The 23,925-nt window shown below is 38.6% G+C and overlaps 2 protein-coding genes across 2 annotated transcripts; both read right to left on the bottom strand.

Annotated features, from left to right (window-relative positions):
* Positions 1–1,300: 1,300 nt before the first annotated feature.
* LOC117789725 lies at positions 1,301–21,940 on the bottom strand. Its single transcript, XM_034628833.1, is given in 11 exon segments — positions 1,301–2,708; positions 2,870–3,078; positions 3,150–3,263; positions 3,341–3,510; positions 3,973–4,143; positions 4,210–4,300; positions 4,369–4,482; positions 4,563–4,629; positions 5,245–5,320; positions 15,771–19,160; positions 19,890–21,940. Coding segments are annotated over 11 exon segments (5,976 nt in total). The 5' UTR covers positions 21,333–21,940; the 3' UTR covers positions 1,301–2,577.
* Positions 6,916–14,252, bottom strand: LOC117789717 (uncharacterized protein DDB_G0287625-like). The gene is made up of 3 exons (XM_034628824.1): positions 12,888–14,252; positions 10,322–10,796; positions 6,916–8,945 (listed from the first exon to the last, which is right to left on the bottom strand). The coding sequence occupies exons 1-3, from the start codon at positions 13,214–13,216 to the stop codon at positions 7,035–7,037; spliced, it is 2,715 nt and encodes a 904-aa protein (XP_034484715.1). The 5' UTR covers positions 13,217–14,252; the 3' UTR covers positions 6,916–7,034.
* Positions 21,941–23,925: the final 1,985 nt, after the last annotated feature.

Below are 23,925 nucleotides of genomic sequence, written 5' to 3'. Positions count from 1 at the left end.
AACATTGAAATCAAAAGGAATTCACTAATACTATTTCAATTTTGAATGGAAAATATCATTAAAAATATTTATGTTAATACAGAACTCGGAAACACTCAAGAAACGAGTAAGAGAATTATATTTATAAATTGTTATTATTTATTTAGTTGAACTATTGTAAAATTCTAGAAAACAAATACAACAAAAAACAATTGACATATAAACAAACACGTAGCAAAAATCCACTAAAACGAACAAAAAATAAATGATAAAATATTCAAAAATAAATAACCAAAAACATTTTTTTATTTATTACCAGATTAAAAATATCCTTGAAAGAATATTACTGATAACTGCCTGAAATATTAGCTCATATTTACACGAATTGGTTTCTTAAATTCACATACTCACATACTTTGAAAGTGTAAGTAGAAAGTCAGTTTAAAACAGACTAAAATAACAAAATCCGATTCGAGGGTCCTTTGGCCGTGTGATAGCCCAAATAGAGACGCTTTGCTGGACATGGGACACGACGACCCTTAGGACGTTTTTTAAGTTATAGCTTTATATACAAATAAAGTCCTTCCATCTCAGCTCCTGATGTGATTTTCGCCTTTGGACCTCTGTAGAAAATGTCAACTAGAGGTTTTGCGAGATCCTGGATATCCTTGATGGCAATGAACAGTCAAATTAAGAAGGATACAGACGAGGACGAGCTATTAAAATGTTATCCTTAAAAGATTATTACTAGTTAATTTTGGGATATGCTGGCACATTAGATACAGTAGGATAAAATCTATTGATTGGCATCGCAGGATAATGGCACAATTAATAGAGAGCTGCATAAATGAACTCAAAACGACATATAAAGCTAAGGAGCTCTAGTTGAATGAAAGAATTTGAGCTCAAATTCGACTGAATTCTAATATATTTGTGCTTTCATACGCAATTCACATAGACTACATTCAATTGACAACACTTAAGTTTGAGAATTAAACAAAACAAATTAACAATTTGACAAACAAAAATCAGCTTGCTACTTACTTACTATTACTTATCATAAACATGAGAAACAGCTGCCTTCAGAGCATCCGAGTGTATCAAAAATTGTTACTTATTCGAATTAAGTTTCAAAAAACCCAGTTGGCTAGACGCGAAACTTCACTCAAATTCACAAACTCAGTTCGATCTCTCTAACGCATTCGATTCATTCAAAGGTATTTAATTGAACCCACTAGGACCCATTCATTGCATAAATTCATGCAGCTCTCTAATAATTAAAATCGAAAGCCCCCTCCCTAAATAAATTCAAGGTTAAAGATATTTTTAAAATTCTTTATTTTAATAACTTGACAATAATATTGGTATATTTTCGATTTTATAGATCTTATATGCTGGTTGATCGGGTTATTTAATTGCAAATAATGTAATTTATAATTAATATTTATGTAATATTAAACTAACTCACAATCATTTGAATTAAGTAAGTGTTCAGTATATGACGTTATATACTTTTTCATATTCTCTCTCTTTCGCTTTCCAGTGTTTTTATTAAAATATATAATATATGTAGTATATGTATGTTGATGTTTGTGTGTGTGTGTGTGTGTGTGTGGCTTTGCGTGCATTTTTGCCTATAATTTTTCGATTTTCGACAATTTAACGAAACCGGAATAAACAGCGCCGATTCTATACATGAAACATTACCTAGGAAAAGAATGACTGGCTGCTAAATAATTTACACAAAAATATATACTGCGGAAGGTTGCACACGAGGTGTCACATTAATTGATCTTTACAAATGTATACATATACGAGGGTGGGTAAACTATGTGTGTATGTGTGCGATGTGTAATGGCTGGCATTAACTTACAACTCACGCACTTGAAAATAGTAGATTAATTACATATATAAGAAGCAAATCCACTGCATTATTAGCTTGACAGCATATGGATGTGCATAGATATCAGAACTAGCGTGTTATTGATTTTCTTACATTACATTTACATTGGTTGTTTCATTTATATTAAAATTATATCATTGCAGTCGCGAGCTGGGGATCTCTCTATTTATCTCAAGGTAAGACTGTGCACATTTCAGTGGCATTTACATTTTAAATATACATACATATAAATTTAAAGGTTGGCGTCTGTGTCAGGAAGACGACTCACCATCAATATTATAGTAGTACGTACTTATTATGCACGATTTGGTTATCATTACAAAACAAAACACGATTGGCGGGTGGATGAGACAATGCACAGATCAAATGAAGCAGCACGTGCAGCATGCACGTAATATTTACTAAACAGTTGAGTTTTTGTGTATAAATTGCCTTCTATACAAGTCAAGTTACAAAATTTCTAAATAGATTTTAGCACTTAAATTAGGGATCGCCATTAGTATTATTATATATATATATTTTTTTTTATTTTATTATTAATGCAGTTCTTGTTGCTGCTGTTGCTGCTGCTGCTGCTTTCCGTTGGTGTTTTAAATTGCCTGTTAATGGCTCTTCTCATGGGTGTATGCATGTTTGTATGTGTGTATGTGTTTGGATTAACGTTGTTGTCAACAATAACCAAATCGCTGTAATTCTCATCTGGACAGACTGTGCGAACGCTCGCGGCTGCTGCTGCCGGACGAGAGGGGCTGCTTGCTGCTGCCCATTTCACCAACACGCTGATGCGGTGGCAGCCTGTCAAAGAACGGATGTCTCAAGGCCTCACCTGTAAAACAGCAAAATAGAAACACAATATATAATAAATTTTATATATATGTACACAATATAGAGAAATATTAGCAAGTACCGAAAATAGCAGTTATAGATTCAGATTTTTATTAAATCCTTACTTAGTGGCAATTATTTAGACTATTTTCTTTCGCTTACCTAACGTGATACGCGACGAGGGCTCGTATTCCAACATTTTCTTGATCAAGTTAAAAAGTTCGTTGTGATCCTCGCTATCACTCAGCTGGCAGAGGAACAACGGCTTGCAGTGATCACGGACATAACGGCCAGCGCTGGACTTCTCATCCCAATCTAACTTACCATGATAGAAGTACTTTGTTTTGGTTTTGCTATAAAGAGTATGATTGCTATACGTTAAACGATTTCGGTGAAAAGAACTGCGCCTTGAGAAATAAAAGCATGAGCTGCATTGTATTACCGTGCCATGCGATAAGGTATTTGTCCCAAGATGCGCTCCATCATGGCCAGATGTTCACGATTGTCATGCGTCTGGAATAGCGTGATGCCCAAATATAACTCGAACAAGATGCAACTGTCAAATCACAAGAAATAAAAAGTATAGTTAGCTTAAAGAACAAGTTAATTGAATTAACAGAATTAAAAACTTACCCGATAGACCAAACGTCGCACGGCTGTGACCATCCCAACTCCAGTATTACCTCGGGAGCGCGATAATGTCGTGTCGAGACAATTGTGCTATGGTGTTCGTGATCGAAGGTGGCAGACCCAAAGTCAATCAGACGCACGTCTGTGCTTTTGACGCGGCGCACCTCGCGATTCTATTTGGGTATTAAAGAAATCACAATATTAAGAGAAGAAAAGTTTTAAATGAATTATCCTAAGTTGTTAAAGTCTAATTTGAATATAAATTACTTAAATAATTTTAATATTAAATGGTAAGCTTTTTAATTTAAAATTGTATTTATTACAAAATTATTTTAAATGTTCATTAAATCAGTCATATACAAATTTTACATTATTATTATTTGAAAAGATCTCTTTACTGTTTTTTTTCTTTTAAGTTAATTTTAGTATTCAAAATTCAAAACTATTTACATATTAATTTGTAATCCTTCGAATTTTTATTTTTTTTAATTATTGTAAATTTAAATGTGTTGTAAAAAATTTCACAATAATAATATCAAATCATATTTTTGTATTTCAAAAAATTTTTTTAACTGCTTTATGTTGCCTTTAAATAAATGGATAAATAAAAGTAAATGCAATAATGTTATACTTACAATTTTATGATTATAGTGAGACGAGTATTCCGAATCAACAAAAAGTATATTTTCCGGCTTGAGATCTGTGTGCGTTAAACGATTGTCATGTAAAAACTTGACAGAATAGCATAATTGATAGGCCATGTGACGCACTTGATCCAGGGAATACGGCTCATAGTTGTTCTCGCGCTGCAAGTAAATATTAGTTTTATTAAGTATTGTAAAGTTCTATATTTGCAGAGTTGGCAAACATACCAAAAAATCGAAAACACTAAGACCCAGCATTTCAAAAACTATGCACATGTGTCCATGATAATCAAACCAGTCAATCATTTTGACGCACAAACTGCAAGTATAAATAATAAAGTTAATAAGTATACAATGAATTTAATAATTGAGCATTTTATAACTTACTGATCACCATGCGGATCTTTCTGTGCTATTTTCTCCAAAGCGTTTATCTCTAGCTTGGCAGCTTCGCGATATTTCTCAACATTCTTGATGATCTTCAAGGCCATGCAAAAATCACTGTGAAACCACAAAACAAGTCATTTAATTTACGGATGGAAATGGATTCGATGTAATTAATGTGATAATATTGAACTTACCGTTCCATGTCTTTGACCTTGACCACACGTCCAAAAGTGCCTTCACCGAGTGTGGCCATGATCTTATCTGAAATTTGGCAAAAGGATGCGAATTGTAGTCGGTTTTTAAACAAGAGTCAATAACAGGATAATTGTTAATAATTTACGATAAAAGCTAAACCTGAAACTTGGATTATCTTTCAGATATATAGAAGCAAAAAACCCCAAAATAGGCTCTAAACTGAACTGAACAAAACGTTTTCAGTTTCGATATTATTTCATTAATTATGCGCCAAAAGTTCAAGAAATTTATGTATGTGTATGTGTGTGTATTAAAGTGAAAAAAGAGAGAGGAAACTTCAATTTAATTATAATTATTTTTACTGACTGTAGAAAGAGATGTTGTAAGGTTTCATTTAAGTTGAGTTCAACTTGCAATTCTTTTGTTTTTCGTTCGGAAAATTATTAAGCGAAATAATGTGAAAATTTTTTGGTGCGCTTTGTCGACAGTTTTTTGTTTGTTTTTTTTTTTGAAAGATAATTAAGAAATAATAAAGAAAACTTGGAAAGTTGAAAACTATAAGAGTATTACGAGTAGTAGAAGTGTCTTTCATTATTAATTTTTTTTGTTTGAAAATAGTTTCTGGTAATCTCTAAACATAAATATGGAAAAGAAATTAAAAACGAAAAAATTGTCACGAACATCTGTGATGGAGAATGTCTCCGTTGTGGTAAATTAAGTGACCATCAGCATCATCTTGAATGACGGGCTTAGCTGTCTGTTTATTGTTGTCGGATCGGTGGAAGCGGTGGTGTTGTTGGCGACGATGGTGGTTCGATCGTGAGTAGGGTGGGTAGGTGCATACATCCGTTGATTTCAGTAGAATTGGCGACGACGAGGACGACGAATATTTAGCGAGTTATGTTTAAACGTTTTTGGTAGTGGGTTGCAAGACGAAGTTGTAGTTGTTGTTGTAGCAGAGGGGCGTGGTTGTTGTTGTTGTAGTTGATGGCAGTTACACAGACGAGTACATAAGGTGCGTGTGTGGATAAAGTATGTAATTTGAAAGAGAGAAAAAGAAACAAAAAAGAAAGAGAAAAAGAAAAAAAAACACATTTTATGGGTAAGAATCCAGAAGTATCCAGCAGAAATCCAGGCAATCAGTAGTTGATCCCACATTAACATTTTGTCCAAAAGAAGATCCCACGTTGGCACCACATCAATTCCAGATTTCCAAATTTCATAATCACCATTATGCAATTCATAATTATTCCGCCGAAGTACAGACATTCCATTAACCAACCATTTACATCATCATATCATCATCAAGTTGTTTGTACATCAACCCATCATCATCATTGTGATTTTCATCATCATATTCAGAAAAAACACGAGAAAAATACGTTTCGTTTGTTCGATAAGAAAATTAGTTCGGACAAATTTGTTTTTTTTTTTTTGTATTTTTTTTTGAGAATTTTTGTTTTACATAAATTGGGTTAATATTTTCAATATATAAAACATTTACAACAAATAGCATATAATATTGTTTTGTATATATAAATATATATATGCATGTATACACATATGTAAATATATGTACTGGGAAATGCCTTGGGAAATTAAAAAATAAGAATGCAAAAAAAAAGAATAGGAAAACAAACAAACCATAAAACAAATGGGCAATAATAAATTGCATTCGCTTATTGATATTTAATAATGTTGTTGTCTTTTTTAAATCACATAAGTTGTCTTTACTTTTTTTTAAATTTATTTCATTTTCTTTTTTTTCTTGTATGGTAAAAGGGAAATTAAGCTTTTTAATTTGTTTAAATTTATGAAAAAAAACCAGGTCAAGTTTTCTTACATGCAAGAATGTTAAGTTAACATATAACTGTTAGTTAACATGACTGCAACTCGGCGCGCTGTTAGTGAGCATTACTGTAAGTTTGCTGTAAGTTGTGTGAGGGTAGGGGGAGCAGGAGCGGGCACCAGTGTTGCCATTTTAGCTATTTTGTAGCTATAGGAAATATTGGACGGATGAAATTATGTGACATTATTCCCAATTAATTTTAAAATACATTTGGATTTACAGAAAGGGAAATTGAACACAGTTATTTTTTAAATTATAGCGATTCTGACAGTCGCGTGACTATTTATCAAATATTTTGATTTTCCGCTGTTGCACTTCATACACAGACAGTCTCATATTTTGTTAAAATTTTAGAAATAATAATATTTGTACTCTGAATTTGTTTCTAAGTTGAATTTTCTGATTTACGCTTCCTATATTTCTAATTTGTAATTTGGTTTCTTTAAATTTTAAAGTTAATATTGTTTTATTTTTGGTTTTTTGTAATTTTTACAAATATATTCGCAATTCGTTAGCTATTTCTAGCTAACTTATTTGATCAAATTATATACTTTAGCTCTTAAAATGCTGACAACACTGTTAGAAAGAGGATCAGGATTAGGAACAGGAAAGGGAAGCAGGTTCAATTGCTGGCGGGCGCAAGAAGCTCAAGGCTGCATATAAAAATGCATCGGAGTTGGCTTACAAATGTCGAAAGAGTCTTTGGAATGCGAGACCTATGGAACAGTGCCGCTGAGGTGGCACTCTTGGACAGCAGATAGTGATCATGTTGTTGCTGTAGATAATGTTGCTGTTGCTGCTGTTGTTGCTGGTGGTAGAGTGAACTGCCCAATGCATTGGCGCGTCGGCTACTTGAACTGCCATAACTATCGTTCAGATAACTTGCGGGCTTATAGCGTTCAAATTCACTGAGCACCGCAGCTGTGCGCGAACTTGCTCCCTGATAACGTTGCTGCTGCAACTGTTGCTGCTGTCGACGTGAATCTGTTGCTGCTAAACGAGCGCCAATGCCACCAAAGGCAAGTGCTCCGGAGCTTGAAGAGTGCAATAGATTGCTGGGTCTATATTTGGACAGATCGTTGTAAGTATTGTTGCTGCTGTTACTGTTACTGTTGTTGTTGTTGCGATCTGTGTTGAGCAGTAAACGATTTTTGTTGCTGTTGTTGCTGCTGCTGCCTGCTGTCGATGTTGCCGCCGTGTCTTGCAGTGTTAGTTTAGAGAGAGCAGAGGGTATTATGTTGCTAGTAGCAGATAATGTTGATGATAAGGAGGTGGAGGAGGAGGAGGTCGTGTTGTTGTTGTTGTTACTGTTGCTTGTGCTTGGAATCGTATTGGAGTTGGAGTTTGAATGAGTGTCGGTCTCGTCTGTAGTTGTTGTTGTTGTTGTGATTTTTGTGTTTGTTAGTTGGACATCATCGTTCTCATCAGAGCTACTCTCTGTTGAGCTTGAGCTGCATGAATCATCATCATCATCATCTTCAACATCAATTTCATTGGTATCAGCGTTTTCGTTAGTTACTTTTTTGTTGCGCGACTTTTTCTTGGGCGTCTCTTTGGGGGCATCTCCATTAGAAGCAGTTGTTGCAGCTGTTGCTGTTGTAGCTGTTGCTGCTGTGGCTGTTGCTGCTGCTGCTTCAATTGCTTCCATCTGTGCTGCTGCTGCCGCTTTTGCTGCTGCTTTTGCTTCTGCTTCAGTCTTCTTTTTAGCCTCCAGTTCATCCAATTGCCTCACACGCTCCTTAAGCTCGCGTCTTTTGCGCATGCGTTCCTCAAACTTTTTTGCCTCCAGAAATTGATTATCTTCGCGCAGCAGCAACAATATGGCCGCATTATCCTCCGACGAACGATCATCCGCTAGAATCTCTCGATCCTCGGCCGTTAATTCCGGCGGAGGCGCTTCTTCTCTGCGTCGATTGCCGAAGCGATTGCGAAAATTCTCCGTGTGATTCTCAGTGTTGATTTGAGTATCTGCAGTCACAAGTTCAGTTTTATTTCGGCCATAAGCTCGACTTAAACGCTGTGCATTTAATGCAGTATCTTCATTTGCTGCTCTACGGCCATAACGACTAGTTGGATACCCTGTAGCGCCTCCAGCACGCAGTGCATCATGATAATCGTTGGTCTGATGATGATAACGATTGCCACCACCACCACTATAATCGAGTGGATAGTTATCGTCCAGCAATCGATTACCACTGGTTAGATAACCACTGTCTGTAGAATCCGCCATATAACGCTGTCTTTGTTGGAGCCGACTTCTGTAGGGAGTCCGCTCTTTGGCAGTGCGATCGGAGGCGTTGAAGGAGTTCGATGATAACTTCGATTTGGCCAAATGATGCGATGTGGCACTGCGCGACAATAAACCACCATAATCATCTGGTTCCAATGTCTTGTCACGATCTTCCTCGTGTCGACGCCGTCCTGCCGTACGCTCCAATATATCCGAGTATTTGTTCTCCAGCCGTGACACGGCAGAAACTGTTCCGGTTGTTGTTGTCGGCGTCTTGTCTTTGTCCAAGAGGAAATCGCGACGCTGTGCGTCACAAAGAGAAACCAAGTCAATCGCAAGGGATTTAATCAAGAGATTGAAAGTGTTTTAAAGCAGCACTCGTGTGAAACCAATGGAAACGACGACGACAAAGACGACGATGTGCAGTGGGGCGTAATCTCATTTTGTGCGACAAAAATAAGATCTTTTAAACCAATAAAAATGTTAAAACAAAAATATGTGGAATCATTTGATAGAAAACTTCTTAGATTCAGAAGTGAATGCTCATACAGGGTGCTTCTTTCGGTCAAGGATCATAGTGGGGACCTAACTTATGCTTTCCTGCAAAAATAATCTCTTTTATTGTCACGATTTTCAGCCTGAGTTTCCACTGTGCGATGTTCGAAAAAAGTTTCACGCTTCGTGTGAGGCAGACTTCGACTTAGACAGACAGCTAAGAGATACAGGGCCAAAAAGACACACTCAAATTGGCCATTTCGGCAATGGTTAATAACAGTGTTTTAAGAGGCATTTCACGCAATTTCACTCGCATTTAAGTCTTCCCATCCAGCAGCTTTCTCCAACAAAATATTTCATTAAAAAAGGGGAGGTGGGCGTTTTTTTATTTTTATTTTTGTATTTGTATTTTTATTTAGAACGCCAAGCGAAATCTAAACAAAAATCTACGGCACGCCGACCTTCAGAGTTTATATATAAATATATATATCAAGAATCGTGAAACTGTGAATAGCTTTTTATTATATGTACATCAGACAACTGAGAGTGAGAGAGAGACCCAGTAGAAAAGCGGAGCGGAGAGTGGGAAAAAATGCACGGACATTTTGGTGGAATCGAAAATAAATTTCGGCGGCGTTAATGTACACGGCGAGAAGGAAGATATATTCTATATGCTATAGCAGCACTATAAAACGAACGCCTTCATGTGGGCACAGAATGCATATATATACCGACTATTGACTATATACACCTGCTATACGTATATATATATATATATAAATGTGGTGTATTGGGTACATAATGTAGCAATCGAGGATTGCTTATTAGCAATCATATTAGTGAAATGATACATCCCATTCCCAATTCTTCCCTCAGTTTCTTCGGGCTGTGACAGATTTGGGCCACTGACTTTTGTTGTGACTCATGCGACAGGTAAAAACAAAAAAAAAAGTGGACCAACAATTTTAAGTATGCTCCAGAAAAAATTTGATATAGCGTTTATACGGTGAATTTCATGAATTCTCGAGATCGCGGAATCAATATTCAGCCCAACTGCACAAAAAAAAAGAGTTGTGAAATGATGACAGTTAAGAGAGACTCTGTCGGTGGCTGTCTACGATCCTTGCTATCGTCATCATTGTCGTTTTCCATTGGCAATACACTGCAAATAATTGGATACTAACATCTTCTAGATCACGCCTGCTTCGTACTGACGCCGGTTTATAGTAGCTGCTAACGGGACTCAGATGCGTTCGCAGCCTGTCCAGCGCATTGGCCGTTGTGGCACTCTTCTGATAACGACCCATAATGGCGGCACTGCTGCTTCCCGCTCCCCCCGCTGCACTGCTACCACTCGTGATGGGATGATAGCCCAAACCACCGCCTGCATAGTAGCGTCTGTGGCGATCCATATTGGTGTTTTGATCCCGTTCCCGTTCGCGTTCCCTATCCCTCTCTTTATCCCTGTCCCTGTCTCTTTCCGCTTCCGGGCGCCTTCGACCGCTTGAAGACTTTTCCGAGCTGCGGCGACGTTTCTGTTGTTTTGTTAGACTCCCTTTTCTTTTATCGTTGTTGTTCTTGTTGCTGTTCTCATTCGTTGGAGTCTTGGAGCGTTCGTTGTTGTTGTTGTTTGTGCTATCCTCGTTTATGGCTGGCGCACTATAAAAGCCCAAAACAAAACAAGAATTGCTAATGACGCACGCTTTGATATGCTATATTCCCTTCTATCTATTTGTTTTTTGTCAGTGTAGGTTTTGTTGAGGTGTTTTCTTTTTTTTATTTATTTTATTTTATTTTTATCGAAATATTGCGTTTTCCACGCGTCTCAGATCGCGATGAGAACGCGCGCGTTGCCACGACACGGACTAAATAATAACTGAGGAAAATTCGAACGAGAAAATATACGCGCAGAGTAGATGAATCGGAAAAAAGAATAAAAATGTTGGAAAATGCCGTGCGGCTACGAAAAATTATTGAGGAATCGTTTTTATTTTTGTGAAAAAGTGTGAAAATATTGCGCACTTGCCCCAGCAGCTGTGCGCGACAGACAAAGAGAAAGCCACAGAGAACAACTGAGCGAGAGAGAAAGAGAGAGAAGAGAAGTGATCAAAGAGTGGGTGGCATGAATAGCTGAATTTATTCTTTTGTTTGTGCTTCGCCTGCTTAAAAATGCATTTCAATATTGTTCTCAACTTCCGTCAGGTTGATGAAACAAGGAAACATTTGGAAAAGCTTGGAGGCAAAGCCTTGAACTCTCTCTCTCTCAAGAAAGTCAATAAAAGAATTGCGTTTTGCGAGTACGTACGTAGACTTAATGTGCTTGCATTATAAATAAATAAAGAGTAGTTGCTTTGCAAAAGCAGAGAGCAAACTAAAAAATCAGAGAGCGCGAAAAGATCAAGAGAGTTGCCAGACAGATGGCAGACACCGAAAGAGCACGAGAGAGAGAGAGTTTGAAAGGCGAGCTCTCAAACTTGAAAGCTTTCTTAAAAGCTCTACTCAACTGCAGTGTTGCTCTGCAATAATTCAATCGAAAAATTATGTACGTATGATTGAAATAATATTAATACAGATCGCTTATCTGTACTTAAGTAAATGAATGGGATAGAACTACTATGTATATATACCATAAAGTGAACTACCTCTCTTTCTCTCTGTTTCTCTTTCTATCTAATTTTAATTATTGGAATTTCTGGACACTTGTCAAACTAAACGTTTATCAGGATACAATATTTTCACACTTTTCACAGATTAACACGTTAACGTTTTTCAAAAGCGCACTAGATTTTAATGTTTACATAATTCTTTGGCTACTGCAGAGAATTAGAGAAGAACGCGTAGAGAAACGCAGCAGCGCGTTGCTGCGCTGCAACTAATGGCAATGGGGCAAATTACATACTTAAATTAACGAATAATACTAAAAAGAAAAACAACAAGAAAATCTAATGAAAATAAAATAAATGATGACGCGTCTGGCAACATTTTGACCGAGTTTTTGTTGGTTGACAATAAAAAAAAAAATAAATAAAAAATTAAAAATAATTTATACGTGTGTGCAGCGTAAGCAGTGTTGCCAACTCAGCTATTTTCCCGCCAATTCGAAAGTTTTTTGAATGCCAAAGGCGGCAAAAAATTGTTAAATAGCGACTGGCGGAAATTAAAGCTATTTTGAAAGTTAAAAAAAATTAATGTCAATATTCCGAATCATTATTATTAAGAATACTATATCGTTGTATACCCGCTCCGATTAAAACTGTGCAAAATGTGGTATAATTAGTTTTGTTTTTGTTGTATGAATAAAATCAGTGACAATGCCTAATTGTGTTCCTAGCTCTCACACAGAAAAATATTTAAGTTTAAAATTCTTGAGTTTAGCACTTCAAAAATAAGTAAGTTTTCAGATCAGGACTTTTTCCCTTGAGTAGGCTCTGAGATATAGGTTTTCATAAAAACTGACAATTATTCGAAAAAGCGCTAAATTGAATTGATTGTTAATACAGATCTACACTTTATATGATTTATATGCACGAAGTTGTCTGCACAAAGACTTTATAATCCTTTTGCCTATTTAAAATTGTAGCTTAATACAAACTATTTCCTGATTTTTTTTTTTTTTTTTTGTATCTAATTAAAAATGTTAATATATAGGACCTGAAGAGTTGGCAACACTGATCGTAGGTATGTGTGTATGTTTGTTTGTGTGTGTGTGTGTGTGTAATTCATTTGCTTCATTTCTTCTGCATCGATTACCGATTGCGTTGCTGCTGCTGCTGTTGCTGTCGAAGTTGTTGTTGTTGTTGTTGTTGTTGCTGCTGCTGGTTGTTATCAGGTCGTTCGCTCGGATTGCGTCGAAAGCGTTGCAGCAAACTGTTGCAGCTTTCAGAGAGCAGCTGTGTGACGCTCGCTGCCGTCGCGCTGCGCATGTAGCGTCTCTGCTGACGCGGCTGTGCAGTCGGCGTCGCTGCCGCCGCCTCCATGTCAGCTGTTTTCTTCGTCGTGTTGATGTTGCTGCTGCCGTTTTCATTTGGTAAAATCTTTTCGCTTTTTTCACGTTGAAAACGACTTAGAAATGTGGCCATTTTTTTTGCGTGGGTTTCTTTTTTTTCTCGTACTTATTTTTTTAATTCCTTCGCTCTGATGACGGAAATCCGATAAATATTACTTATATTCGTATGCTACAAACACAGCCATATCCATATGTACACACATGTATCTGATAGATGCAAGAACTGATCAAAGTTGAGCGCTTGCTTTAAAGATTCTTCCTTTTGACTTGATCTATTTCATGAAATTAACTGAATGTACGCTTTACAATATTTGGTATTTTTGCATTAAATCGACGAGAGAATATGTACTGTCTGTATAGTTAAGTATATGTACTTAGTATATTTATACATATATAGTATATATAAAGAGCGTATTTATGTGTTGTAAAAATAATTGAAATTGTACGATATATTTTGGCAGCTTCGACAGAAATAGACACACAACAGAAGCAGCGACAATTTCGATAGCGATTGCGATTGCAATTTTGATTCTGAACCCAAATCGAATTCAATTTCAATTTCAACTTTAATTTGCTTCAACTGCTTCAATGCATTTTGAATTTTGGCTTTGATTTTTACACGCACTTTGAGCCATTTGCCAGCTGGCTATCAAAATTAGCGGGTTTTTTAAATTGAATTTTTATATTTTGAGGTTTTCAGCGGGTTCTTTTTGAAGCAAACAACAAACAGTCCGAAATCAGAGCAACATTTACGAAAGCGCACGCCACAAATACTAATTATAAAAATTGAAAAATATATATCGCCACGACGCCGTCGACGACGACAGCCGCCAAAGTAGCTGGCGAGTGTTTTGTGCTCAGGGCGGACGGAACATAGAACACGCTCCTCTGCTCCGATCTGATCCGATTCGATCTCTGAACCGGGCGCTTGCTTTTGTGGCCACCGCGGGAGAGCTGCCAGTTTTTCTATTATTGTTTGCTATGCTAAATAGCAAAAAAAAACTAACCACAAACCCAAGGCAGGCAACTTAATAGATCTAACCGTTTTGCAAATACTCTATTTTTGTAAGAATTACAAGAACAAAGACGAGTCAGCTCAGTAATGAAATATAAGGTTGAAACTGGAAACATCAAATAAGAAAAACGATGGAAATTCACAAAATTCAACAGTTTATGCATATTAGAAATGAGTAACTTCGATTTTTCTCAAGCGGCATTTTAAGCAACATTAGAAAAAAGTTCGAAAGCCGTAAAGAAATATTTTATTACAAACAAAATGTTTCCAATCCAAATTTCACATATTTTTGTAAGAGCATTCAACAATCGTTCTATCGATTCGAGTGTTTAGTTCAGAGAGGAGGAAGAGAACAATGTACGAGTATGTTTTATGTATTCCATGTATTCGGATTCGTATTCGTTGTTGATGTTACATATTCTTGAATAGGCAGGCAAGTTGCAGATTGTTTAGCATTTTACGAGTTTTGGTTTTTACACATTTTAAATTATAAATAGAAGTTTTGGAAATAGTTGTGCAAAAGATCAGTATTGGCAGGTGTTAAAATACAATATAAATTAAATTAAAAACATAAAGATAAAAGTAATGCGGTGTTTAAGTGTTTGCACTAAATAAACAACATAAATTAAGTGTGAATCTATTTTAAGCGAACCACACAAAATTGACATTGAATTTCGGTTTAGTTTTGCTTTTTGGTTTTTGCTTTTGCCACACGATTGTGCAACGCTGTCGCCGCGTCTGATGAGAGAGGCCACAATGGGACACAAGGTGATCCAAGGCGGAAGGGAAACAGGGATGGAAGGAAGGTGAAGGCACTTTTCGCACAGGAAATGCGCGCTACAATCTCAAATACTGTTCTTGGCCCCAAGCGGAGCGTAGGCCTTTGGAGTGCAATAAATGATGAGTCAACAATCTATTTTCAGAGTTTGAACTACAGACGTGTGCAAAATAATAAGAACAGCCCCCAAAAATATTCATGTTATAAATTGATCGGTGAAATCGCCAGAGGAATTCATCTTATGAGAGAGATGTTAAGAAATATGTAGAAGGAAATGCTAAATAATTATGGCAAGAAGTGATAAATTCCTGAAGAATATAAAATTCAAATAAGTCAAAATTATCAGATATATATTTATAGTGCCTCTTTATATTAAATGTAAGTTCCCAAATGTGTATTTATCAAATTTTTCGTCGTTTTTTTTAATTTTCAAATTTTTGAATAGTATTTTTTTTTTGAATATAGTAATCAACGCAACATTAACCACGGTAAGAGCTAGAAGGCTGAAAATTTCTCAATATTTGCGTAGTAGTAGTTTTTGAAAAGTTCGACCTGCAAGTGGGTCGAAGATGTGATCCAAATTAAAAAGCAAACTCAGAGTTGGAAAAAATTGCTAGTTTGTACAACTATTTCTAGGCAAAAGCTGCTGCATTTATTAATTTCCACACATTTGTAGCTTCGATGTTGATTCGTTTTTTAAGTGTGCAAGTGTGTGTGTGTGTTAGTAGTAGGCAGCAGCATTCTGGACACATGTGTGTAACATACAACAAGTAACAAAAAACGATAACAAAAATATGGAGAAACGTAATAATTTGCCAAGAAAAGAGAATCTACCTCGATGAAATGCAGACCCAAAACGGATTTGGACATTTCATTTTGCTGTTGTTGTTGCTGGTGTAACTGTTGTTGTTGTTGTTGTGAGTGACTGTATATGACAGAGTTGCTTTGTTGTAGTTGTAATTGTTGTTGTTGTTTTTGTGGTTGACCGTAAAACAATTGCGTATTTGTATTTGAATCATATTGAAGCGCAGCGCTGCCAACGTTGACGCCGCTGCCGCTGCCAGTCGCAGCAACGGAAGCGTTAAGAAACTGCGTATGCGGATGTGGTTGAGCCTGAGTCTGAGTCTGAGATTGTGATTGAGGCTGGTACTTGGCCGGCTGCCCCACCAGCTGACTCTGTTGACTGGGCTTGGGATACGCATATGGATCAAAGGTTTGCAGCGGTTTGCGTTCATGCGTCAAAGGTGGTTGTTGCTGCGGTTGCAGCGACTGTTGCTGTTGTTGCTGTTGTTGTTGCTGCTGCGGTTGCTTGGGAAGATTGTAGTAATTGCGACTCATCATGCCCAGTCCAAAGTGTGGACGCTGTGCGGCTGTAAAAGAGGCCGAGTGGGTGAGTGGTGCACCGCCAGCAACATTGACACGTGTTTGATAACTGAGCTTGGAGTTGTTGTTGTTGTTTATAGACTGATAAGTGTACAACTGAGGTTGAGGTTGTTCTTGTTGCTGATGCTGCGCCTGTTGCAAGCTTTGTCCAAATTTATTCTCCTTGTTTGTATGCTTTTGTTGAAATATGGCCAGGTTAGAATTGCTGGGTTTGATCACATGCGAAGTGGAATATGACTGCTGCAACTTGTGGGCATGTGGATGGTGTTGCTGCTGCTGTTGTTGTTGCAGTAGGGCATCGCTGTTGCCATTCATGGTGGAGCAAGCAAAAGAGTTCCAGTTTAAGAATGCACGCTTCTGTTGCGGATAATGCTGATGTTGCAGCTGTTGTTGTTGTGGATGCTGTTGATGTTGCTGTGGTGGATGTTGCTGTTGTGATTGCTGCTGCGGCAGCTGCAATTGTTGCTGCTGCAACAGACGCTGATAGCCCATGGACAATTGAGAGGTCGAATTGGACTTGCCAATGGGATATGCAATCCTCTGTTGTTGCTTTTGCTGCTGCTGTTGTTGTTGTTGTTGCATTAGCGACTTCTGTGGATCGTAGAGTTGCACTGGCACTGGAATCTGCGAATCATTACATATTTTGTTGCTGACATCCTCTTTGTTGTGTTCAACTGTCAATGACTCGGACATAAGTGCATTGTTGTTGTTGCTGCTATTACTGTTGTTGTTGTTGCTCTTCAGCTTAAGCATGTCATTAAGACATTTTTCCAATTTATTGTCCACATCTTTTTGACGCTTTGTTGCTGCTGATGAGGAAGATGTTGTTGATGTTGCTGCGCTAGCAGCATTTGTTGATGTTGCTGCGGTTGCAGAGCTACTTGTTGCTGTTGTTGTTGGCACATCCACTGTGGAGGGTATGTGAAAGGACGATGTGAACTTGGATAACTGTGGCAAGTGTGTGGTGCAACAGTTGGTCACTGTAAAACTGCTGCTACTCACAGTGCTGTTGCTCTTCTCCGACTTGCGCTCCAGAGAAGCGCACTCTTTGGAGGATTCAGCAATTGTCGCGGCCAATGGAGCTGTTGCCACTTGTTTAGCTGGTTCCGTCGGTCGACGAAACAATGGCACACAGGAGCTACTAGAACTCTTGAGCACACCAGTCGAGGATTTATTGTTACCTACGGGTTTTATTAGCTGTGATTCCTTACTCGTCATCAAAATGGCCGAATTGGATGTGCTGCGACTCAGCGATGGCAGATGTTTCATATAACAGGGTATATGGGTGCGACTAGAGCTGCGCAACAAAGGAGCAGGCGCAGGAGCTGGAGTAGTTGTTGGTCCAATTCCCGGCACATGTGTCATTGAGATGCTCTTGTTCAGCTGCTGACAAGTGGAACTGGACGACGAGGATGTAGCGACTGTTAAAGGCTGTTGTTTCACAGGCACTCGACTAATAAAATTCGTTGTTGCCCTTGGCTGATCATTGTTGCATAATATCAGCTTGTAGAGATCATCTTTGGTAACCGCCTGTCTCACTTTTAAATCCAGTTGCGACAACGAAGCGTTTTTCTGCAAACGATGATTTTGTGGCTGCTGTTTCTGCAGTTCTTTCTGTGCCGCCTCGGCAACGGTGGGATCAAAAATTGCCAGCTTCTTGGCCGTCTTGGCATCCATCTTAAAGGGCTGACCATCATCGCCCAATTGGGCGCCACAAATCTTCTCATAGTTCCAAAATGTACGCTTTGGCGTCTGTCGCTTCTGTGAACTGCAGAGATTCTCGCTCCAGAAATCGTTCATTAGCTGCTTGTTAAACGATAAATTCGAGTCACTCAACGGACCTGCTGCTGATTTCTGTGCTGCCTGGGTAAGTACCTTGCCATTTGCACTGCCACCCAGTGGCATATTGTTGCTGGAAATGCTGCGCTGCAATTTGGGCTGTTCCGTTTTGGCCAAAATCGAGTTTGAGTTATAGGCGGCGAGTCGAGGCAATGCACGATTGTTGGCAAAATTAATGGAAGAGGATTTGCTTAGGCCACTAGAAGTGTTGACTGTTTGCGGTAATTGCTGTGAATTGGATTTGCTGAGCTTTGGATGTTGCTGCTGTCGCTTGAGACGATCGTAGAGATCCTCGCACTCCTTGAACTCCTGATGTAGCTTACGATCCAATTCGCTGTAGTCGGGTAGACTCTTCAGATACTTGTTCATCATTTCAATCTCCGCATCGTAGAAATTCGCATCCAGTTTGGCACTTGTGGTGGCCGCTGCCGATTTCTCCTCCAGTTGTTGCTGTTGCAGCAGCAGTTTGTCCAGATCGATGGCAGTCTTGGTCTTCTGCTTCGGCGCTCGACAGGGCACCGGTGGCGGCGACGAGGAAGGAGAACTACAGGACGACAGAGAAATGCTGGAGACGGGACTATTGGCCACCACACGAGTGGGAGTTGTTATTGCACCCGTTGCCGCATTGTACGCCATTGGATGATGCTGTTTCCGCGCCAGCGGAGGCGTCGACTTGGGACTCGCCGGCAACAGCGGTCGATTCTTACGCACCGCCACCGGAGACGAGATCGGCGAACGGACAGCGCATTTGGTTTCCGGCAAACTCGATGATAAAACCGACGCGAACTGCGGCGAAACAACCTGAAAGAATTGTTGTCCATTTGCAGGCGCAGAAGAAGCTGGAGGCGGAGGCATTTTACTCGGTTCCTCTCCTGATTTCGTTGTGGAAACTGCAGTGCATTCGGCAGCAGCAACCGTTAGCTGCTTTTCCGGTTGAGGCGATGTGACAACTGCCTTGCCAACATCTTGACTCATTTAAGCACTTGCCGAACGCAACACGATCTTTTCACGATCTAGTTTTAATCCGAGAGGAATTCACAAACTTTAATCTTCTATTCGATAATGATTATTTTAGATTTTCACCGGACTTTAAAATATGTTATTTATTTTTCCACTTTGTCTTCTAGTTTCGTTTCACTTAAAAGTTCAGTTCTGTTACTACTTAAAAGAAATTTCGAGATCTAATTCTAATCCTTCTTATGTCCAAGGCAAATTCCCGAGCTTGGCTAAGCTATAAGCTAAGCTATAAGAATTCACAAACTCGGATCTAGTATCAAACCTTGTACAGTTTTTGTAGAACTCACTTAATTGTATTCTAAATTTATTTAGATTCCATTCTTCTAAACTTCCATATAGTTAAGATTCGTGTTTCACTTGGCTTCAATTTATTTTACTTATTGTTCATGCTCACGAGTTAGTTCCACTCTTTTAATTAAGTTTCATTTAGCTCCTATTCCGTAATTAATGTTACAATTTTACGATCGCGACGAACTTTATCGATATCGTTTAATTTGCGTTGTGTGTTTGTGTAAATGTGTGTAAACTTATCGATAAGACTATCGATAGCAGCAGCAAACAAGGCAAATTCAAAACAGAACACAGGAAAAAGGATGAGGAGATGAAGATAGGGATAAAGAGACACCTACAGACACCACACTAGACGATTAACAGATCACGAATCATATCAGATCACCATACACAGATCACAGATATATAGATATCGAGACCAACCTGCAGATACTGTTCCGGTATCTTACTGTTCTTGGGAACAATTATCTTTTTGATTATGATTATCTTATCGCCCTCGATTTTCGTAATGGTTATGGGAACACCCATCTGGGGACGTTGCGGCTTTGCCAAGGACACGGCAGGACGATTGGCGGTGCGCACCACCTGAGGACCCGTTAGGATGCCACCTGGTGAGGGTTTTGGTGGTACAGCGGCGGGTTTTGGCTTCGGTTTCGCTGCCGGCTTATACTCCTTGTTATCACTGCGCACAATAGACAGATGATACAGGGGTTTATCGTCATCCAGTATGCTCTTTTGTGGTTCCGTTTTCTTTTCCACCTTACGCAGGACCACGCCCAGCATTGGACCCTCCTTGGGCTTAACCGTAATCGAGCCACTTGGCGCCGTCACCCGTTTGAGGCACACACCCAAATTGGCACCCACTGGCGGAGGTGTCTTGGTGCGATGCACCATCTTGCCGCTAGGTATTTCACGGTATTCATCCTCCTGGCGATTTCGAGTCGGAGGAGGCGGTGTCTCTGGATTTGTGTGCAACATGGGCTCGGGTGCCACCAGTGGTGAGGGACCCGGAAACAGATTCGTTAAACTGCTACGCCGTCGATTAATGATGTTGGGTGCTGACACGGTCTTGGACAATGGGAATTTGGGTGTCACTTCCACAGGGGGATCATTATTGCTGAGAGCGCTGGCGGTGCTGCCACGTCGACTCTCACTGACGCTGGCCGAGTTGATGCTGCTGATGCTGGAGCTGTGCAAGCGTTCTGGAGCGGCACTTCTCTCCCGGTGACGTACCTCGGGCGGTGACGGTGAACGTCCTCGACTGCGCTGCTGGGAGGATGCATTACGAGCTGCTCGCTGGCTGCGCAGCAACTCGATTGAGTCGGCCAGCTGCGAGGAGGTGGGGGAGGAGGAGTCATCTCCAGATGCAGTACTAGCAGGTGGAAAGAGTAGAGCTTCCGTCTCCAGGGAATCGCTTAATATGTTGGGCAGTGAAATGACACCGTCTGGGGATGTACTCTTGGGGGAGGGACTCGAAACTCTATCAAGTTCTTTCTTTCTCTTTGCCTCCATCACTTGATGCAGTTGCTCCTCCTCCCGTTGCCTATTTTGTTCATCTACTTGTTTCTTTCTCTGTTCCTCTTCGACTACCGCTCTGGCTCGTGCGGTGGCCTCCACTTGAGCAGCCAGTCGCAGCTGCTCCTCAATCAATGCTCGTGCCTTGGCCTCGGCTTTCGCACGAGCCTGGGCTTCTTCCTCGGCAGCTGTTGCTGCTCGCAGTTTGTTTAACTCTGTGGCCGTCATTTGTTTAATGCTCAGACGACGCTGGGTATCGAGAATCAATTGGATCTCACCAGTTCCTCCATTCGCTGAAGTTGTGAGATCCGCGCAGCCAAGTGCAATTAATTCGCTTAGTTCGTTGGACATTGCGTCGTCGTACTGTGCGTATACGTGATGTATATATATATATTTCTTAATCTGTTATCTAATTATTCTTTTCGTTTTTTTTCACTGGGGCAGGAAAGTAAATCCAACGCGAATTGCGTTTGCTTTGACTTGCTCGACGCGACTCGCGATGTTTGTGGCGTTTGTAAAAAAGAAACCTGCTCGATCGATAGCCCTGTTAATATCATCGTGTGGTGGGTGTTGGGTGGTGGCAATTGGGGGTGGTAGTGGCAGTGGAGGAGGGTAGGTAATGCTCTCAATGTCAATGTCTCATTGGCATTTTGGCAATTGATTTGCATGCCGCATTTAATTTATTAATTGATCAAATAGCAGCCAACAACAACAAAGTAATTTCACAAAAATAAAAAAACAAAGACTTTTCACACCCTACTCCCTCCGCCCTCCTTCTTCTCCTTCAAATATTTTCATTGACGCCAGTTCGATAGTACAAGACATCGAAATGTAAATATTGTCTAAACAATTCTGATAAATTCCCTGCAGTACCAATCAGCGCTGCCAGATCAGCCTATTTTCGAAGAGATCTGTCCATTATTTTTTAAGAGGTTTCAAAGTGTTTTTTTAAATTAAAACTAAACGAAAAAGCTTTAGTCGCGACCCCAACCATAAGAATACCCGATACATACTTTTATGAGTTTGTTTTTCTTTAAAATTAAAACAGCTGTTACTGCCAATATTTATGTAATTAATCAGTATAATAGATAATAATAATAGATAAAGTTGGTAGGGTGTGAAAAATTTGGTTGATCTAGCTCTTGTTGTCTGTGAGATCTTTGTTCATAAGGATGGACAGACAGGATTGTTGATTACGATGAAAAATATATATACTGTATAGGGTCGGAGTTGCCACATTCTACCTGTTACATACATTCCAACGAACACAAAAGACCCTTTTACTCATTTTTTTAGTACCGGGTGTAATGAATTGCTTTACAGGCAATGAACTAGTTCTAAGAGAGAGAACTCACACAAATAGTAAAATAATGAGCAACAATTTCCCCTACACTCCCACCTTGCCCTATATTCGTTAAGAGCGCTGGATCATCTCTTCCATTCGGACAACCAAGTGACCAAATGAGTGACGCGAACTGTCTGTGATAAATATGTATATACATATATTATTCTGTTATTCTCGTATATGGATGTACCCTAAGTTCTTCTCTCATCTCCTCTGTTAGTTCCCTCTGTTTTTATTTTTAACAAAAAGATGACAACGTACGGAAATTTTGCGCAGTCGTATATTATACATGGTACATATGGAAATATTAATGTACATTCATCCCCTACGTACGTATATATTATTTGTGTACAGTAAAACCATCTAGCAATGCCTATAGAGGCACATAGATAGAGAGATCTTGTTTTTTCTGGTTCATTGTGCTTACTTCTACTGTATTACAAATCGAGATGTTTGCACTTGCCAAATCTAAACACACACACAATGATATTTAAATTAAAATGAAAAAAGGCATTTTCGCTCAACTTGGTTAGTATTTGTTATATGGACAATATGTCTTGACATTTTGTGCTATGTTTTCGTTGGAAATAAAGCGCGCGTACCAAAAATAAATCCAAACATTACAAAAATAACTAAATTTGAAATTTTCTCAGCAAAGAAGAACATGAAGAAGAAGAAGAGGCAGCATCAAAGATCAACATAAGATGAATAATCCCTGCTGATCTCTAATGCACAAATACAAATGTAGTTTACACATGTACGAGTACATGTGTACAGTGTCTCACAGCTTATTTGAACCACTACATTTTTTCATGTTTTCATTTTTTTAGGGTTAAAAAAATTACAATATATAAATAAAAATTAAATTTAAGCATTTTGATTAAATTCAATGAAAAAATCTGTGCTTAAATTTCGTCTAGATCTGTTTTCCATTAAGAATTAAAGTCTTTTAAAAATGTAATATGTAAGACTCGTGGATCAAAAAAGCTGTGAGTCACTGTGTGTGAGAGTGAGTATATTCCAATTGGACTATTTTAATTGCGTATGTTGTAGTTGCTTTTGTTATTTTTGCCGTGTTGTTGCTGACGCTGTTTGTTAGTTCTGAGTCTTTGTTTTGATTCTCCTCTTTTCTTTTTTTTTTTTTAAATATATGTATAGCTTTCTTTCTCTCTTTCTTGTTGCAATCTACTCCAAAAGAGTGCAAAGTTCAGGTTGCATTAATTTATACACCTGCTGCTCGCACGTTTACTTCGATTTAAGTTCATCAAACAAAGTGGAACACGAATTTAAATATTTTTGAAAGATAAAATGGGAATTTTGAGCAAGTACATTTTATATACGATCTGTTTTGTTTTTTATTTTATTTTTATTTCATGACATTTTCGGCACTTTTGTAGTTTTGTTGTTGTTTTTTATTGCTGGTTCAATTTTATTTTTAAAGCACTTAAGTTTTCTTAAAATATATATTGTGTGCTGTTGGACTTGTTGATTATATCACGCGTGCTGTTTAACAATTGTTTAGTTTAATTTATTTTTTTTAACTTTTGCTTGAATGCGTGAAGTAATCATTACACAGGTATATGTATTTATACGATTTTC

This window comes from Drosophila innubila, assembly GCF_004354385.1.
Source record: "Drosophila innubila isolate TH190305 chromosome 3R unlocalized genomic scaffold, UK_Dinn_1.0 2_E_3R, whole genome shotgun sequence".
Taxonomy (NCBI): domain Eukaryota; kingdom Metazoa; phylum Arthropoda; class Insecta; order Diptera; family Drosophilidae; genus Drosophila; species Drosophila innubila.
This window is presented reverse-complemented; position numbering and strand designations above follow the sequence as displayed.